At 39.9% G+C, this 21,243-nt stretch overlaps 1 protein-coding gene across 2 annotated transcripts; it reads right to left on the reverse strand.

Moving 5' to 3' along the window:
• Positions 1–1,264: 1,264 nt before the first annotated feature.
• LOC102297469 (mixed lineage kinase domain like pseudokinase) lies at positions 1,265–13,803 on the reverse strand. Of its 2 annotated transcripts, XM_005946731.2 has the most exons (11): positions 13,625–13,795; positions 12,414–12,852; positions 10,534–10,632; positions 8,253–8,430; positions 7,836–7,936; positions 6,635–6,770; positions 6,372–6,456; positions 6,141–6,292; positions 3,580–3,629; positions 2,924–3,064; positions 1,269–2,822 (listed from the first exon to the last, which is right to left on the reverse strand). In XM_005946731.2, exons 2-11 carry the CDS (start codon positions 12,844–12,846, stop codon positions 2,773–2,775), a joined length of 1,425 nt encoding a protein of 474 aa, XP_005946793.1. In that variant the 5' UTR covers positions 12,847–12,852; positions 13,625–13,795; the 3' UTR covers positions 1,269–2,772. The 2 variants fall into 2 exon arrangements, with proteins under 2 accessions (XP_005946794.1, XP_005946793.1); XM_005946732.2 differs by lacking the exon at positions 10,534–10,632 and having other exon boundaries at positions 1,265–2,822; positions 13,625–13,803.
• Between the last annotated feature and the right edge of the window lie 7,440 nt (positions 13,804–21,243).

Consider the following 21,243-nt stretch of genomic DNA (forward strand, 5'->3'; position numbering starts at 1 on the left):
AAATGAAATGAAAGGTGCATTTTTTAAAACTGTCTGTAAATGATGATGAGAACTTTCACCACTAGGTGGGAGCATTTTACCAAAACTTTTAGTGTAGAAGTGCAGCTGAATCAGAAAGGGTTTATTTCCAGATGTTTAACAGACTTACAACATTACGAAATTGCTGCGGTACCTTGTGTGAAACATACTATAAGACAAACACTTAAAAAAAAAAGCTAAGCAGATTGATACGTACATGAATGCAGGTGATGATCAGTGCAAAAATGGAACAGATGCAGAGAACACAGTATAGAGTCATGTGTTTGTGGTAGGAACAGTCTTATGGTTATTGTTCATCAGTCCAACAGCAGAGGGGAAGAAATTGTTCTTATGACGAGAGGTTCTGGTCCGAATGGACCGGAAGCTGCACGCCCCAGTGTCCTAGAGGTATACAGGTCCTGCACAGATGGGAGTCTGGAGCCAATCACCTTCTCAGCAGAGCGCACAACATGCTGCAGTCTCTCCATTGTCGTCTGGGCGTTCAACACCAAGTTGTTGTGGCTGCACCAGGACACCAGACGTTATGTCGAATGATGGCATCTACTGCACTCAGCCCGACTGCCATGGTCCTCAAATCTGGGGATTGGGCGATGCGGTCGAGCAGGCTCACCATCCGCTTCATCTCAGCGTTGTACTCCGAGGTGAAAATGTCTGCGGGGGTCCATGTTCTGGTCGCGATCTTCTGTCAACTGAAGGCTGTGTGCAGGCAGGAGTGGTGGTAAGGAGGACCCAGTGCACAGACACTCAGAGGCAGAAAGTAAACTCAAACTCAGATTTATTGCTAGATGGCAAACAGAGAACTAGCAAAACTGAGAATACAAATACTAAACTGAAAATAACAATAACCTAGTGATGGGTCTAGCAACACTGACACACCGACGCTTGTATCAGGCTCACAGAGCAAACCTGTATCGGTGCGCGCGTCACTTTAAGAAAAAGTCACGTGATCGATACAGCTGCTGTATCGCTCATTGCCAACTTGCCAAAATGTGTTTAAAAGGTACCGCATCTGCATCTGCCAACGGAATGAGTCGCCAACAAAAACCCCCACAAAATTACTCTCGCAAAGGTAAAAAACAACAACAACAACAACAACAACATATCTCTCCATAAAAAAACGGAGCCCGAAAGAAAAAGAAATGTTTCTGCTGTGTGGGATCATTTTGATCTTTTAACTGCAAATAAGGTAACTGTTTGTCTGTCTTTGTTTCAGTGTAATCTATCAGAACAGGAAAAACAGCAATGTGACCTGCAGTGTAAAATATTTATTTCATTTTATGCAGGTTAAATGTCACATCTGTTCTGCCGAGCTTCTTACACAAACAAAAGCACCTCCTCAGTGTTTAGGCATTACAGAGCCAAAGATGAAAATGAGGAGACAAACACACCGAGAATGAACACAGGTAGGCCTATATAGACACTGAGCAGCATTATCATCATATATTTTTTTAAAAATATGTGTTTTATTATTTTGAAATCAAGCATCTAGGAAGACTGTTTTTGACCAGGCAGTCCTGAATTTTATTATAAAGGACAGCCAACCCCTTAGTATTGTGGAGAATGTTGGAGAGGAACATTCCAAGATCAGAGGATCCTTTAACGTACTGGGGGACTAGGAGGACATCTTATCTGAACCTTTTCCACCTGGCTTTACAGTTTTTGTGTACCCCAGCTTTATCTGTGCCCTGTGAGCGTGTTTTTTCCAAAGCTAAGGAGATGGTGTCCAAAAAATGCAATAGATTGAATGCAAAAACATTGGATAAACTTATTTTTCTGAATAGTCAATTTTCTGAAGAGTCAATTACATTTAAATGGGTAACATTACATTCATAATACTTTCGTTTTAATTTTCGCTTAATGTGATTCACAATATATTTAAAGATGTCTACAATATTTGCAATGTAAAAGATATAAAATGATTCCATGGACTGTGTATACAAATATGACTAGGTCATTGAATCAGTGTCTGTTGTGAGTCTCAAGTAAGTTGCCTGCAATGATATTTAAGGTCCAGCAGGTGTCAGTATGGAGCAAAATAGCAACAGTGTGTCGACACAGTATCGATACAGTTTGGGGAATGTGTTGAAACACTTCACAAGGCCTCATCCACCCATCACTACAATAACCTGGGCGGGCGGGCGGGCGGGCAGAACACACAGCATGAAACGAGGGTAGATCGCAACCCGGACAAAGAGAAACACAGGGCTTAAATACACAGAGGGAGCAATCAGGGAATGGGAAACAGGAGGGAAACACAGCTGGGGCAAATCAGACCTAACGAGACAAAGGAAGCAAAACCAGACACATTAACATGAGACACAGACTTTCAAAGTAAAACAGGAAACACAGACTGAACTTACAGACACAGACTCACAAGCAGGCACTGCAACAGAGGGAACAGAGACGTGGGATCAGGGCAGACACAGCCTGACTGGACACAGAATAGAGGGAATAAGGAAGCCAAAACTTGAGAACCACATAAACACACACCAAGAAGAACTGGGGAAAAAATAGAAATGCAAAACAAAAACCAAAATCTTCACAAAAATAAACTAAGATGAGAACACTAATAAAAAGGTACAAAACTGAAATCACTGTGTCAACGACCCAGGTACCCTAAAGGTAGAATATAAATACAATTTAGTGGCCCACAAGTTAAAGTCCAGTTTTATTCAAAGCTGCATTTCCTCCCCTGAGGATAAGCCTGGCCAGCAGAAAGGCAGATGAAGAGTTTCATTGGTCCTCTAACTGTGCCACCACACTGCGCAGTCTATCCACCAGTACTACAGAAGACAAAATATTGTTAGAAATTTAGTGAACTGAACCCCGACAGTCACAGAAAGATAACTGAACATACTGATGGAGTCATTATTATTATTATCACCTCCAGCTGAAGGCCTCTGGAAGCTATCGAAGTCTCGGCACTCGTTTATTAGCTGGCCCAGTTCTGCAGGACAGTCATCGGGAAGCGGCTCTTTGCACTTCTCTTCTAACACCTTCCTATAAATTTCTTCATCTGAAAAACCTGGAAAACATGTACAGACAACTTGGTACGGATGCCTGACTGCACAAGTTCTCAGTGATTCAGGTTCATGGTAGTGTTAGGCACTCAAAATGAAGTCGATGGGATTTCTTTTTGGTTTGCGAAGACATTTCACTTCTGTATGCATGTGAGTCATTAAACTTCACATGAACCAAGGTATGAATCAAGGCCTGGGCCACTGCTGTCACATGTGCCAAGGTGTGACAGCTCTGTGAGACATTACCATGCCGTGCCATTATCTATTCAGTTCGATTCAATTAAATTTTATTTATATAGCTCCAAATTACCACAGCAATCACATTCACCTTGTATATTTTTAAGTAAAGCCCTTACAGTAATACAGAGACATTAAGATAGTAGCTCAATCAGCTTTTAGAGCAGAATAAGCGTCTTGGAATACAGTTCAAATGTCTTCCCAAAAGAAAATGAAGTCCACCTGCCTTATTTGAAGTGTTTAATACCAAGATAATACAAGTTGATTTTCAGCAGATACAAACCTTCAAAGGGTTTCTTACGGGTTGCGACTTCCCACAGGACGATTCCAAAGCTGAAAGACAACAATGAAAATAGGAACGTTTTAGAAGGAACGTTTTCTAAAGCATTTGGGCATGATCAGTTCATGCCCTAAAACTCACCCAGGTTATGCAGCAGGATGATGTTGTGGAAACACACCAGCAGGTCCACCTTGTAAATCAGGGATATTATAGTTTTTCTATTTGGTTTCTATTTAGTTCAGTTTAATTTCATTTAGTTTCCAGAGTGAGTTTGCTTGTTTCAGTTTAGTTTCAAATTTGTATGTTTAGTTTCAGTTTAGTTTCTATCATCCATCCATCCTCTTTCGCTTATCTGAGGCTGGGTTGCAGGGGCAGCAGCCTAAGCAGAGAAGCCCAGATCTCCTCCTCCCCAACCGCTTCCACCAGCTTTTCCAGGGGAACACCAAGGTGTTCCCAGGCCAGCCGAGAGATATAAGCTCTCCAGCTTTTCCTGGGTCTGCCATGGGGCCTCCTCCCCATGAGACATGCCCGGAACACCTCACCGACAAGCAGTGATGGGAATAACGGCGTTACAAGTAACGGCGTTACTAACGGCGTTACTTTTTTCAGTAACGAGTAATCTAACTAATTACTATTCCTATCATTACAACGCCATTACAGTTACTAACAAGAAAATGCGGTCCGTTACTATTTTTCAACAAACAGACGGTTGAAGCTGTGTTCAGCTCACCGCATCTTATATCAGTTGCACGGAAGTAGCTGTAAGTAATCTGGGCGCTACAGCTTTAAGCAGCTGCGCGCGCTCCCGCGGACGGTAATCACGATCACTGTCTAGCACAACAGCTGGAGCTAAGGAGGCAAAACAATCGCATGAGTGCTGCTGTTTGACTGAGGAAGAATAAAGTAGTCGTGGTGAGCCAGTCACATGACCACTTAAAGACAAAGCAACAAGGTGATTTATACCAGTTTATAAACTGTGTTGATCGGCCACGTAAAACCAGAGTCATGATAAACAAGATATACGCGGCGCTTTTTCCTCAATAGTTTCGTCACGTTTACTGTCTAAAGACAGCGCGGCGAGCACTCTCTGCTTATGAGCAAAAATTAAAAAACAAAAAAACGGGAAGTTTTAGGAGTGACAGAGAGAGAGAGAGAGAGAGAGAGAGGCAGCAGAAAAAGAGAGAGAGCGAGTTTTGAGATGTGAGAAATCTGTGACGTTTAGCGTGTTTGGGGTGTGTAGTTAATGTGTTGTCTTGTGTAGTTAGTGTGTAGTGTTGTGGATAGTTTTGTGTTGTGTGTCAGAACAATGAGGCGGCTGCTGTCTCCAGGTAGAAACAGGAGTGATACACCTGCTGATGTCAGACCTGCAGGTATCAGGCTGTGATGTTCTCCTTTATAGTGGACAGAAATTTTTGGAGTGGCACAAATAATTTGTGTGCATCTTATTGAAGAACAGCTGATTGTTCTGTAAATAGTTTGAAATGGTTATTAAAAAAATCAAGGTAAAAGGTAAATGGATGCAAATAACTTTGTTGTTTGCAAAACTTGTGCATAGGATTTTAAAATTGACCATTTATATTTGCATTTAAAGTTGTGAAACACGATTCATTAAACATGTTTGTGGTTGTAACAGTAAAAATATAACTTTTTCTACTCTGATTTTATGTTTTTTGTCTGATTTTAGATCAATTGTGTTAATACAGTTTGTCAAAATGAAAACATAACTGTAAATTCAGACACGTGAGGTTGTGCTGAAAAGGATGATACCAAACAAGGTAAAATGTGGAGGGAAAATCAAAAGTAGTTAAAAATGGCCAATTATACCCTGGGCCCCAGAGGGTTAAACGTTTTTTAAAGTAACGCAATAGTTACTTTTCAAGTAATTAATTACTTTTAGAATATTGTAACTCAGTTACTTTTTTTGAAGAAGTAACACTATAATTAATTACTTTTTATAAGTAACTTGCCCAACACTGCCGACGAGCCACACGGGAGGCATCTGTGTCAGATGCATGAACCACCTCAACTGGCTCTATTTAATGTGGAGGAGCAGCAGCTCCACTCTGAGCCCCTCCCAGATGGCTGAACTTCTCACCCAATCTCTCAGGGAGAGGCCAGACACCCTTCAGAGGAAGCCCATTTCTGCTGCTTGTATCCAGTTACTACAGTTTTTTCGGTCACTACCCACAGCTTGTGACCATAGGTGAGGGAAGGGACGTAGATCAACCGGTAAATTGAGAGCTTCGCTTTTATACTCAGCTCTTTCTTCACCACGACAGACCGGTGCAGCGTCTGCATTACTGCAGCCGTAACACCAAACCGTCTGTCGATCTCCCGCTCCCTTCTTCCGTCATTCGTAACCAAGACCGTGACATACTTAAACACCATTTTGGATTTGCTCAATTTATCTTTGTCTTATATAAAATTTTAAACATGCCATTGTGACAAATATTCAAAAAATAATAAATCAGTAAGTGTGCTAAAACTTTTTCACATCATTTCAGCTGAACAAAAACTCATTTAATGCTGGTGTGAGTGGAAGTATATCCCAGGCTGGTGCTCACCTGTACATCTCACACTCTTTGCTGTAAGGATGGTTGATGTTGTTGAGCCTCTCGGGAGAGTAGTAGCACAGGGACCTGATTGCGTCGTCATTGGTAGATTTCTTCACCTTTTTCAGAGACGTTTCTGTTTTTGCCAGCTCAAAACCTCCGAGCTAAAAAGAACAACAACATCATCAGTGATGCTGTTCAATTTGGACTGCAAGGAATCCCAGCATGCACTGCCCTCAGTACCTTGACGGTGTAGCCTTCAGCCACCAAGAACTTGCTGCTGTTGATGCACCCGTGCACCTTAGATTTTTCTTCTGTATTGTGTAGTCTAAAATATGACAGTTAAAAACATTAGTGCATAAACTACACATTCTCATCTCAGGCTCAGCGACTCACCTGCTGTTTGGTTTGGACTTTTTTAAATGTGCTTTCTAAGATTTAAAAAAAAAGCAATTATAATAATTATTTATAATATAATAATTTGCCAATAAAGCAGAAACACTGACCGATAGAGTCCTTGTGCTGCATCGAAACACATACGAGCTTTCCTGATCCAGGACAGCCTGCAGTCAGAGTCCAGAACCTGACGAAGACTTCCTTTCTCGCAGTACTCCATGATGATGAAGAACTGAGGGTTGGGTCCTACAGGTAGTCACAAGAACAAGTTATTACAAGTTCATAGCAAACTTTTCCCCATCTTTTGTTGTAATCTCTAATTTTCACTTCCTTCATAATTTTGAAAAATTGCTTCATTTTGCTTCCTGTTTTACTTCCTGTTTTATTTTTACAGAAAGTCTTTATAGGACTGCACAGAGTTCTGTGAAAACTTGTTTTTTAAGGGGACTGTAGCTTCTCATGTGACTTTCTTTGTTTTTACTTCTCTTTTTTGTTCTCCCCCAAAAGGGAGGGGGTATGCAATCAGTCCCATTTGCTTATTTCCTTATTTGTTTGCCTGTCTGTCTATTTGTTTAGATGAAAATCGGGTCAAGGCCGCACCAAATGCAAAAATCAGTAAAAACTTTACCTTACCCAGATATCACAACACTATACGGGGACATGAAAACTGACATCAGCATGCTATAATAAAAACATTATAACATAAGATAACTTTAGTATAGCCACTGACCGTCCAATGTCTTAACATGTTACAAGGAACTGTGGCATGTTAGGAAATTGGACTGTCCAATTGTTCCTTGTCTCTTGTTGTTGTTTTTTTAAACAGATACAGGACCACAAGAACGATTCAGTCTTTATCATATGCTCTGTCAAACAAGCACAATGTCTTGATTGAGTTTACGAATGCCTTATTATCCCTGTTCCTGTATATAGTCTGCGTCTTCTCCCTGAGTCCTTGTCAGATAGTTGTCTCTTCACCTCAGGTTCCTGCAAACAGTGACCGACTGTGTAAATAAAGTTAATGCTAAAAAGCACGCAAACATCATCGGGTCTGCTGTGGTTTTGTTACAAAGTGCTTGTGCAAGCTCCATGGCACTGTTCCCTGCAGGAGACTCATCAGCTCTGACAGATAGCAATGACATGGGTACCTACTGGCACCAAATGACCTAGAGGATGCCACCAGAATCCTTCAATAAGAACATTTGTATGAGACCATATATTCCCAAAGCTGGGACAAAGTAAAGACTTAGACTCTAAGTTTTACCACCTCTGTCTGTCTGCAACGTTACTGACAGGCTACATTCAACTCACCATTCTCACCCAGGATACTGATACCAAACATTCGCAGGATGTTGGGCGACTCAAATCTCTTCATGGTGTCGACTTCTTTGTTGAAAATGGACTGCACCTTTCTGCAAATGGTAAAAAAAAAAAACCTTTATGGTGACAATGAATACATACCGATGTAAATACACGTAAACAGTATTCTAATGTTTGAGCTCAAATTTAAGTTTAGTTTAAACTCCTTCATATCAAATTATTCTTTAATCCTTGTTTCTAGGAGACAGATTTCTCTTCTAGCCAATGTTTTAATGTATTTCTGAATAAACAAAGTCTGCAAATGAATTTAAGTTCATTGGTGGCTTCTGACTATATAGAACTGCTTATTTTATGTAAAAAAAACAAAACATTTTTTTTCTCAGTATGCAGCTGAACTGTGGCACAGACCCTAGGTTGGTGTTCACAGGGTCGATATATCTCTTGATGGCAACTGTGAATCCACGATATTCTCCTTTGTAGACCTCTGAGGTTGCTGTTTCCATGAAGGGCTTTTTGGGATGTTTGTACTTTAGCTCCTGTGGTTTAATCATTCGGATGTCCACACTAGTGATGCTGGGCTTATTCACTGTAAAAAGAAGAAAAAAAACTTGTCAGTAAATTATATAAATAATACATTTTTTTTATTTATGTAGCACCTTTCTAGACAGATTCACAAAGTGCTACACATAACAAATAATAAAAAGGTAAAACAGACAAAAAAACCAAAACATAAACCATTCACAGTTCAGCAGTTTGTTTATTTTGTTTGTTTTGTTTGCCCAAATTCATGGTGGTATGAGCCTTTTGGGAGTTTCCTCCAGTGATTAAAAATCCAGATTCCCAGTCGTTGTTTTTGTTTCTCTGCATCACAGACATTAAACTGCTGCAGTTTAGTCAGACACTGATAGAGCCCAATGGCCAAAGTTAGTTATGGAAAAATTGTCCTGAATACAGGACAAGTTGTTAATTTGTGACATGGATGTGAAGTTTTTAATCACTCTTTTTAAAAGAGCTTAAATGGCTTTTTCATCTGAATATTTAATTTACTTATGAAGTAAATTAAATACTTCATAATAGGGCTGGGCGATATATCGAGTTTTTTTAAAAAAATATCGATATATTTTCATACGAGATATAAGATGTGACAATATCGTTTATATCGATATAGTCTATGTTACGTTATAATTATACTTGTGGAGCCGCAGGTTTGCCTCTCTTTCGTCCACTTTTGTCTCTACGCAACGTTACTCGGCCTCGCCTCTCCTTCACTGAACACAACTCCCCCTCCCCCATAGCTTCACCTGCAGGCAATGACAAGATGAAAGCGGAAAATCTCCGTTAGCGAGTTACCGTGCGTGGGGCTGGACGGAGTCAACATGTTAGCGAGCTAACCGCGCTAGCGAGCTAACCGCGCTAACGACATGCAGCCCGGAGGGGCTGCACGGCCTAAAATCCTTTCACTTTCTCAAAAATCGACAGTGCGCCTTATGTATGAATTCTAGTTGTGCTTACTGACCGCGAACCGATTTTATGTGGTACACAGCGCTCAGCAATCTGTCAAAAAATGTTTTAATATGACTTTGCTAAGCTACGGAGCTGCACCGCTTGATGGATTGTCGGAGGATTACGGCTACCGAGGAGGAGCCTCGCGGAGTGATACGTACTGTGCTTCAACGTAATATTACCGTACTGTGTGTGTATAAGGACCACAAATGGCACCTGTTCAGAGACGTGGTGCAGCTGTGAAATCTGTGTTTTTGTTATTATGCTCAGCGTCTATTAGTTTACATTTTGACTGCACAATTGTGAGCTTTTTGTTATGCACAAAAACAACATTGTTTTCTTTTATTTATGGACCATGATTATTTAATAAATGCTGATAATTTATTTTTGAGTAATTTCTTCATGTACATCTACGCTGTATGTAAATAAAAGTGCCCGTGTGACATCTGGGACACAGTGTGACTAGGAACTCTCTTTTTGTTCTTAACTTATGACTTAAAAAAAAAAAATCGAGATATATATCTTATATCGCCATCCAGCTAAAAAATATCGAGATATGAATTTTGGGTCATATCGCCCAGCCCTACTTCATAAGTATTCGTATTACTAGGAGTAAGGTGAACGGCAACTGCAAGATATTATATCGCAGATCTACATTCGGTCAGTCAGCTTTTTCTATAAAGGCTCGCCATCTGTGGAGCACACTTCCAACCGATATCAAATTGATTACAGACATTAGATCTTTTACATTGAAGGTTAACGTGTGGTTAAAGGGAAATCAAAGATGTAGTCATTTTAACTAATGATTTTAATTTCATTTAAAATTATTGTCGAGTAGCTGTAATTGTATTTATGATGTAATTTGGTTTTATGAAAATGTATGTTTTATTGTAAAATGTATCTATTTAGATTGTAAGCCCAACAAGGGACAATTGTTGAAAATTAGCAGTAGCTATAAACCTGTGCGGCACATCAGTTTCATGGCTTGCACTTGAACTATGTTAAACTGCGCTGTCCCTTTTAAATAAATAAATTCACGTTACCCTATGAGGCTGACCCATCCCTATATACTCTAAGGGTCTGTAGATGTGAAATTCATCTGATTTTGACGGGGTCAGGTGGGCCTTTGTTTTTTCAGATTTAGTTGTTTCTATCCGTAATGAAACTCTATATGTGCTGCACTCACACATCTCCACGACTTTTTCCACGTTGACTTTAAGATGCTCAAACTGTTTCAGCATGGTGTTGGTTTTCTCTTGCTGATCCTTCATGTACTCCAGGAGCACTGAAGAGCAAACAGAGAAAGCCATAGGATCTAATTTGACAACATTACTGATATCGTTACTCCTGCTTTACCTCAAATATTGTGAAAATGTTTTTTCTTGAAAGAAAAAAACAACTTCCTGTTCTCAACATTTTATCTGTGTCTTTGTTGAAAAATGTCTTTCAGGCTAGTGGTCCCTGAGTGCTCACTATAATCAGCACCTCACTGCTCTCTGGCCAAATCCCTCCTTATTTTATGAATGCTGTCATCCACAGATAAAAACCCCCCAAAACAAACAAGCTTGGTCCTTCACTTCTTGGCAGATAAAGACCAATCTCAAAATTACAGTTTATTGCTAAGATTTTATAAAAAGGCTGTAGCTAAGCAGCTTACAGCCGTTTTGGACAAATGCAGTATACCTGACACATGCCAATTTGAATTATAACCATCTAAAAGGCTCAACTTTGTTCATATAAGTTCTTCTTCACACACTAAGGTTAATTATAGATGACCTCTAATTTGTTGCCTCTGATTTCAGATAAAACTGAGGTTATTTTACTCGGCCCAGAAAGTCTTAGAAATATGGTATCTAAGCAGATTCTTACTCTGGATGGCATTAGCTTGGCCTCCAGTAACACTGTGAGGAACCTTGGAGTCACTTTTTACCAGGACGTGTCCTTCAACACACATATTAAACAAATATGTAAGACTGCTTTCTTCCATTTGCGCAACATCTCTAAAATGAGAAATATCCTGTCTCACAGTGACGCTGAAAAAGTAGTTCATGCATTTATTACTTCCAGGCTGGACTTTTAGTCCTGACAGGGACTAGAAAGAGAGAGCAGATTTCTCCTGTTTTGGCTTCCTGTTAAATCCAGAATTCAAAATCCTGCTCCTCACATACAAGGTCTTAAATAATCAGGCCCCATCTTATCTTAATGACCTTGTAGTACCATATCACCCTATTAGAGCACTTCGCTCTCGCTCTGCAGGCCTACTTGTTGTTCCTAGAGTATTTAAAAGTAGAATGGGAGGGAGAGCCTTCAGTTTTCAGGCCCCTCTTCTGTGGAACCAGCTTCCAGTTTGGATTCAGGAGACAGACACTATCTCTACTTTCAAGATTAGGCTTCAAACTTTCCTTTTTGCTAAAGCATATAGTTAGGGCTGGACCAGGTGACCCTGAATCCTCAGTTATTCTGCAATAGGTGTAGACTGCTGGGAGATTCCCATGATGCATTGAGTTTTTCTTCTTCAGTCACTTTTTTTCACTCACTAAATGTTTATACACCTCTCTGCATTTAATTATTAGTAATTATAAATCCCCGGCTCTCTTTATAAATCTTTGGTTCACTCTTGTTTATATCACGTAAGAAATATTGCAATGTTAAGTCCCATTATATCACTCTAGAATGGGGAAATGTTAGTAATGCACTTATTTCATCACGTTTGGATTATTGCAATTCACTGTTTACTTGTCTAAGCAAAAGCTCCCTGGATTGTCTGCAGGTTGTTCAGATCTCTGCTGAAAGGCTTCTGACCAAATCTGTTGCTGCTCCAGCTGCACTGGCTCCCAATTCACTCAAAACTCATTTTAAGATTGTGGGTCTGACTTTCAGCCCTCTTCATAGACACACACTTGTTAGCTGTAAACAAAATTAGGAAACTTTCTGGTAAAGATCCTGCTCTCTTGGTCCACTCATCCCTGCATAACAATGGACAAGTATCACATTTGAGACCAAGTAGTTAATTGTTTCTGCTCAAATCTCTCTACAAAAGCAAATCCATAATCAGTTTCCCCTCACATGTCTTCAGTTCTGCGTCGTCCTCCCTCCCATCCAACTGATCTTCTTTCTCTCTGGTCGTCTGTTTAAATACCTCATACAGCATGTTCCCCTGCTCCACCTGCAAAGCTCCAGACAGCACCTGGAAGGCATCGTTGAGCCGTTCGTTCACACTGTTGAACTCGTCTCCATGGTTGCTGGAGTTTAGGATGCGCTCCACCAAATTGGCTGAGGCATATTTTCTGATAAGTTCCTGTGCTGATTGAAGAGTGACGGACAGTTCTCTCAGAGGTTTTTCTACCCCTGGAGGCGTCTGTTTGATGGACTTCACCAGCTTCTCCAAGGCTTTGACTCGGTTACAAACACGTCGGCAGCGCTTTTTATTGGCCTTCACATTCTCAACCAGGTCATAGATCTGTGAGGCGATGGACAGGATGGGATCTACAAAGTCCATGACAAGCTAAAGAGACAGAGAGGATGGACAGTTTATACAGAATAAACTGAAACTGAAAAAAAAATCTGAGTACAATATTATTTATTTTTAATGAGTTGAAGTAACAAGAAAAAATCAAACAGGTCTAACTTCGATCTAGAATCATAACTCTTTTCCTTAAGCATTAGTATCGTTTTTGTAGAGAAACGTGATGCATCGATTTCCAGAGTCTGGAATGAATTAAAACTAAATTGAAATGAAGAAACCAACCATCATTTTAAAAATGGCTAATGAAAACTATTGAAGAGCTGAAATAATTTAGACTTTTTCAGACTTAACCACAGACGCGCCTGTAAATATAGTCCCTCTGGATTTCTCTAACTTCTCTGTTTTGACCGCTCTTACACAATACCCAATGATTTTTGTTTACCTGAACCGTGATGTTTATTCTTAAACTGATCCAGTCTCAAACAGAAATCTGAAAGTAACAGGTGTCCAACACTTTGATGTACTCCCCCCTCATTCTTCCTCTGTGAAAGAGTTAAAACTGTGCTGCAGCAGACACTCAGAGAAGATTTCCCTCAAATTCTCACTGAGGGTTCAGTTTAAACAAAATCAAAGAACAAGAAAAAACGACCCTGGAGTACACACACATCCTGACGTACACACAACAGAATCACTACACAGCAGGAAGTGCAGCTTTTCTGTAAATGTTTAAACTTGTTTCTTCACAGAGTCATCAAATGGGAAAAGACCTGCTGTGAGAGCAAGATAAGAAGAAAGCAGAAAGCTAGTTTACCTGTCTTCCTGTCTTTGTGCAGGTGTGTGCCGAGTTTAAATGCTATAAGAAAATGAATCGCCTTGAACTGTGGCACTGCTCCTCGTTGCTTCCTGTTTCTGTCTGACAGATAAACACGCCTTTCCTGGTCCCCTGTGCTCCTCTGACAGGCCTGGATTACACTGCTTTATCCTGGAAGCAGAAGTAGAAATCACTGTGGGGGATGGAGGCTTCCTGATTAATAACGATTTCAGTCTCAGCAAGTGTAGCAAAAGTGGTCAGCTGTGTTTTAGCCACACACTAAAAAAATAAAAGGTCTGTGTCTGTACAAGTATTTCCTTTAAGCTAAATACCGAGGCGTCAGACTGCTCTAAACACTCAATTTAATATTTAATTTCACATAAAATTAATATGGATTCTAACTGTCTCTTTGTCTCATACACACACAGACACACCAAGAAAAGGATTTCCATTGAAAGTTTGGCAGTTATTTAGAAAGTCCCTATTGTTTCTGGATTTTACTATTTAATTTGTAAAAATGTGTACACACACACACACACACACACACACACACACACACACACACACACACACACACACACACACACACGTAGGAAAATATTTAGTATACACATCCAGAAATGCATACACTATTATATATTGTACATATATTTATTAGTTTCAGGTTGGCCATTCTTGTATTTTGCTCGTTTGTGTTGTTGTGTTTGCACATCTCTGTTGCTTGTGGGGCTCGCACACAAGAATTTCACTCGCATGTGCTGTGCCAGTGTGCCTGCACATGTGATGTGACAATAAAAGTGATTTGATTTGATTAGATTTGATTTGACACCATCGATGATAGCGAGCAGCTGATACATGTTATGTTTGGTCACACAGGAGGAGGAGACCCCAGAAATGTCATCAGAAGAGCTACTTTTTAATTTTCTGTACTTACATTACAGAACCTGTACTAAAATTAAAGGATCTGTTTAACACAAGTGTCTGCTAGAGTGAAAAATATCTGTACGTAAGTGCTGGATCGTTTTCATTTAATATCTCAGTGAATTTAAATATGGTCTAAGATATTAGGATACTTAAACACAGACGAATGGTGGTATATTTTAAATGTGTAACACTGACATTTACCATGTTCCGTTTCCGCACTGTGTCTTTATTTGATTATCAGTCTGTTTTACTTCACTTTAGCAACGTTTTTCTCCTTTAAACATAAACCCAAATCTTTGCCCCTCACTAAATAAAGCATAATAAACTGTTTTTGTTTTACTGTATGAAACAAAGAACATCCTTAATAAACAAACTAGCCTGACTCAGATTTGGCCCATGTAGACATTTCATCTTTTCCTTTTTCTTCTGAACAACACTGTCATGGCTACCGGACGGACTCGACAGAGTTCTTTGCAAACAAAAGAAGGCAGTTTATTTACAACGGGGAACACCTCAGTGCTATAGATATGTACAGTTAGTTGGGTGGGGGTCCAGGGCTCCAGGGAGAGGGGGGAATCAACATACACGCTTTCTCTTCAGCACAATGACCGCCGCAGCTCCTCCGCACAAACGCCACAACACACCGGAAACTCAGGAAAGGACCGTAACCTGGTCAGGAAGGGGGGGTTCAAGATAATTAAATCAATGCTATTTAATCATTAAATAGCAACTGAGAGAATCAGCCAGATCCAGCAGCAGGTGGTGACAATCACACAGGTGTGTGGGCCAAGAGCAAGAGCCTGTAACGAGCTCCGGCCAGGCAGACAGGAGCGAGGGAGAGAGAGAGAAACCTGTCGCCAGCTTGAGCCAGCCAGAGAGACACGGGGACCATGACAAGCATACTTTGGGGAATTTTCAAAGAGCACTGAAGTTTGTTGAAAATATCAGACTACATTGAATTATACACATAAATTTACTTTGTCACTATTTACTAATCTATTTGTATATTTAACCACCGCTTAAAAGTGCTTTACTCCAAACATTGTGTTGCTCATGGATTTTTGTATAAGTAGATGGGTTCTTTGGCCAGCTGAATGACCATGAACCTAAAAGTATTTCATGTATTTAATTGTAAACATTGTTTTGTCTTTGTTGCTGTTGTGTCATTTTTCCTTTCACATATTGTCCTATAAAAGCAACGCGGTGGTGATGTCAGGAGGATTGGTTATCCACAGGAACACCACACACTTGACCATCAGTTGATCAAAAGGAAGAAGACGTTCAATGAACGCAAAGGTGTGCCAAAGACTCACAGGATTTATCTGTACAGTGAACTTCAGATGACCACCAACACTGGCATACACATTCCCAGTGTGTATCAGTGTTGTTGAAGTGTGAAGATGTGGTTCAAGGGTCAATATTTACCAATAAACGTAAACAATGAATTTTAATCAAAGAATCATGTTGTCATAAAACCTTGAGATATTTGTAAGGAGAAAGGATTTCTTCATGTTTTGAGGAAGTGCTGAAGACTGAAGTGACACAACTTCAACTTTATGAATGACACCGATTGATTTTATTATTTTGATATGGTGTTGCATTTATTAATGATGGCTGCTGCTCCTGTCTCTTGCATCAGGTGAAGAATGCTGCTCATGCTCGTCCGGCAGGTCCTGCTTCTCCGGTCGCTTCCCCAGCCGCTCCTGCTCCTCCTTCAGTTCCTGTTGCTCCTGCAGGGACAGGAAAAACGCGTGGGAGCAGCGCCCTCTCGCTAATGTGCGAAAGGGCGCTGCTCCCACATAAAATCCAGGTGCACAAGATTACCCACTCTGAGCCCCTCCTGCACGTGCGAGAGGGTGCCACACCCAGCCACTACTCAATCCGGACCACCTCTCGCATGCACACAAGATTACGCCACCCAGAGCCCCTTTACACGCGCGCGACAAGGCACCACAACCAGCCACCACTCAATCCAGGACACCTCTCTCACGCGCACTCAGGAACGTATGCGCGAAAGGGCGCTGCTCCCACGCCATCATATACAATGTAGGAGCAACACAAGTTAACTCAGAGACACAGACTGATGCGACACAACCAGTAAGTAGGTGTACAGCGCACACTGTAGTGTGTAGCACCAGGAGTATTAGCTTATTACGTACACGTTGGTAAGCTGTCTTGTTGCAACTGACGAACTGAAACAAACGAGCGTGCTGTGTGTGCAACAGCGCGACAAACATTACCTGTCCTTTTATTAACTGCACAAGTAGTGCTGGTCATAGCTGCTGGCTACCTGTGTAAGGCTGTCATGGGTCTGTAGCTCTGTCACCGTTTTAGGGAACATATTTAGTTTTAAAGTATTTAGAAACATATTTAGTTTTAAAGTAAGTTTCCGGGCTTTTCCTGCCTTTCTGGAGGGATTATATTTCACTAAAAAACGATCTAATATGCATGTCCACATAATAATATTATAATTATAATATATTAAAAAACACACGCTGTATTTTAAAGAACATACATTAAGAAGCAGATTATATTAGATTTATATTTTAAATAAGACAAAATTTGGATTTTACAGCAGTAAAATGATTGTATCTCTACAGTTTAAACATGTAATAAGCTTTGCCCCTGCACAGAGTGGATAGTGAAACAAATGGAATCATCATAATGACATTATTTCATATTTATTACTTCCCCCTCCTCATTGCTTTATTATTGTAGCTCTAGTAATAAATAATAATGTAAGGATTCTGGATCAGCACCATGATGCCCATAGTATATACAGTATTCTGAAGAAGGTCTAAAATGTCACTGTGTGTGCGTGCATGTGTGTGTTTTATTTAGATGGATTTAAAAAAAATATTACTCATGATATAACATTGTCCAGACATGCCTGGTAAGGACATGAGGAGGAAACAGAGGAGCTGTGTGAGGCTACTAAAGGCAGGGCTATAACATTTTTCTGTCATCATTTTATTATAGATTAAGTGCAAGAGTTGTTAGGTGTGGATAATTAGATTATAGTTTATTGCAATAGCAAGTTGTGCCTTGTTCTCAGATAGACAGCAAGTGGAGAGTGATATATGAAATGATGGGATGGAAGGAAGAAGAGAAGCAAAGAGTGATTCACAGGCAGAGCCTAAATTATTTCTCACAGTTTTTTGTTGCCTTATGGTTCCAAGCGCTGTCACCAATCTTTGCATTTTGTTATTATCTCATGACACTTGTTTAATCAGCTACCATCTCTCCTATGGACTTTTTAATGTCTACAGTCTCAGATCAACACAGCCCTGCCCTCCAGCACTATCAGCAGCAGGAGCAGCAGAAACCCCTCAACAGCAACATTGTACTGTGGCTGTAGCTCAGGTGGCAGAGCAGGTCAGCCACTAATCAGAAGGTCGGTGGTTCCCAGGCTGCCTCCTGTCTGCATGCCAAATATCCTTGGGCAAGATACTAACCCCATGTTTGCCTACTGGTGGTGGTCAGAGGGCCTGGTGGCGCCAGTGTCTGGCAGCCTCGCCTCTGTCAGTGCGCCCCAGGGTGGCTGTGGCTACAATGTAGCCTGTGTGTGTGTGAATGGGTGAATGACTGAATGTAGTGTAAAGTGCTTTGGGGTCCTTAAGGACTAGAAAAGCGCTATACAAATGCAGGCCATTTACCATGTACCCATCAGGTAAAACATCGGTGACGTTTGCTTTGCCTTGTTGCCCATATTAGATTCTTGATGAATGTGTTGTTGTTATTCAGCCTGGTTCAATGTGCCCCTTTTTAACTTTGAGCACCCGCCCCTTTAAACCTCTCTGCACGGCCCTGCTATGCACTGTTAGTCCTTCCTGGGCAGTAGGTAATAGGTTCTGCACAGGGACATTTCCCTTACAGTACACCTGTTTGGGTTTCAACAAACTTTAAAGGACAATTCAGCCAGTCTTTTTGTTTCAGTGTCTTATTTTATTTTGTTTTGATTTCCATCTATTCACCCTTAAAAAGCACTATTAGTGTGCAATTTGGTTGACTGTGATTGTATGTGTTTCTGAGTTGTACTGAGGCAATGAAGGTGCCAGTTGTTCATTTTCAAGCCAGCTCCTTTTGTGAGTCCCAAATCAAAACCTCCTTCTGAACCTAGTTAGATGTCGAGGGTCTCTATTTGAATTGATATTAAACTGGTCCTGAGTAGAGGCGCCACAATAGCAGGTCCCTGAGGAGAGGACTGCCTTCATGATTGGCTAGTTGTAGGTAACAGCAGCAGATTCCCCAGATGCTCTTTAGAGTCTGCTGACAATTCAGTGCAAATCTGTGAGCGAGTATCTCAGGCATGACACTTAACTCTGAACATCGAAAAGTGTTTTACACAGAAATGCAGACATATTTTAGAAAACAGTGGAAGGATATGGCTTCCTCAATCAATATGCAGTAAAATAAAAGTTTCTAATTTTGTCAGTCGCATTGTTTAATGTCCAAATCAGACTGCAGGTGAAGTGTTTGTGCCTTCATAGATCGACCTTGATCTGTAAATTGATTGTGATGTAAAAGTTAGTAGATGTAATAAATGTGGAAAACCTTTCCTGTTATTTTCCTTAAGACATCTTGGGCTGCTCATCTTTTTGTGAATGTGTTGCTCATTAAATGTGGTTGGTTTAACAGATAATTAAATATTATGTTAATATTTACAATAAAAAGGCTCATATTTTTACTTCATATTCAGTTCTACTCACTGTCACAATTCTGCTAGGCTGCTAAAGTACTCAAAGTTTTCCCAAGTATTATGCTGATGGTATTTATAAAGTATAAAATAATAAAGATAAATATAATAATCATGAAAAACTTTTACTTAATTAGAATTTTAAATGTCAGCTTCTTACTTGTAATGTATTATCTTAATGTCATATTAATAATTTTACTGAAGTAACTATATTCTCCTGTCATCTTATTAAGAATGTGCAGTCATGCAGGAATAAACAAGGTTGTTGTGTGCTGGGAAAGTACAGCTGGAGTGGTGACGGAAACTGCCAAGAAGGTGTTTGCTGTATTCTCTGGACAGAGGAAAGAAGGCAAGGAAACTTGGTGGTGGAAGTAAAGTATTTAAAGGAAGAGGCTGAAAAAGAAGGAAGTAGACAGCACTACTGGGAGACTTGGCAATGAGAGTGATAGCAAAGGAAAATCCTTATAGTGAATGTGATGTGCATGTGAGGTTGGACAGTAAGGAAGGACATGCATCAACCAACCGGCTATGCAGAAAGCCTGAGTCTGAATGGATGTGCAACAGATTAGAGTCATTAAATACAGAGATATGCTAACTGTTCACTTAGTATATTTGTTCAGTTAGTATATAGTGTTGGAAAGAGTACTTTGTCTTTTTACAAAAAAACAGCTAAACATGAGATGTTTTTGGACAAAGTTTGTGTTCTCCATTCTTTAAGCACCGGCACCGTTTCAAAAGTACCGGTTTGGTACTGGTATCGCATAAAACCTAAACGATACCCATCCCTAGTGACACCGTCTTGTTTGTTTGATTTGATTTTATTGATTAGCATTCAAATATCTCAGTGAAGACAGAACAAAGATCTACCACAAAGCAAGAAAGCACAAGACTAATCAAAAGGTATTGGCTGAAGCATTTGCTTATTACGCCAACCCTTTTAACAAAAGATCTTTTTGCATGCAGCTCCTGTACACAGGGCTCGAAGCAAATAATAAATCAAAGCAAAAACAAACAAGAAAAACAAAAAACTTTCCACCTTAGATAAGTAACTACATCAAAGCAAAAGAATCAAGAGTTGGTTTTTTTTTGTTTTGTTTTGTTTTTTTTGCTCTTTTCATTCTTGATTTATATATTTTTCTAATACTCTATTTTTAAACATATTTTTAAACAAGGAAAATGAACTACACCTTTTTAAATCACTGTCATAACTATTCCACAGGTTAACTCCTCTAACAGAAACACATCTCTGCTTTATATTTGTCCTTATCTTGTTTTTTTTAAAGAAATCTGTTCCCCTTAAGTCATATTGACTCTGACTTTGAACAGCTTCTGAGTACTGGGGCAAAGCAAGTTATTTTGTGCTTTATACATTATCTGTGCCATTTTATATTCAACTAAATCAAAATTTCAGGGTATTCAGATTAATAAACCTAATGTTAGTTGGTTCTATATAGTTTGATTGGTTTATATTTCTTATAGCTCTTTTTTGTAACTTGAAAATAGGAAGAGTGTTCGTTTTATATGCATTACCCCATTACCTTCTGTGTTATACATTTCATTATGTTCTTTGTGCTAACTGTTCTGACCTGTTTCCCCATTGTGACATTTGTGTATTATATGTATAAAGAGATCTAATTTTGCTGGCAGGCAACTGCAATAAATTCTTCAATCCATCAATCAATTAAAGAAAAAGAAAACTATATTTTATTACTTAATTTGCTTAAGTGATATCAGCAAAATCTGCTTTGCTGATATGGAAAGTGAAACTAGTTTTCTTCACCTGCGTTTGTGATGGACACTAAGAGCTCCCTTGAAGACATGATCTGCAGGCCTCACAGGCCCATTTCATGCAGGGACATGAAGAGTTATTTGTTGGTCATAGGGCAGTTTTTGGGAGATACCCTCTTGGTGTCTGATGTGAGACTGTGTCTGATTGTTAGAGCTATATGTGCATTAGGAGGGGGTAATCAGGAGGGGCTGTTTAAATATAGATTACATC

This window comes from Haplochromis burtoni, unplaced genomic scaffold, assembly GCF_018398535.1.
Source record: "Haplochromis burtoni strain Fernald_Lab_line unplaced genomic scaffold, NCSU_Asbu1 Contig_487, whole genome shotgun sequence".
NCBI classification, from domain to species: Eukaryota; Metazoa; Chordata; class Actinopteri; order Cichliformes; family Cichlidae; genus Haplochromis; species Haplochromis burtoni.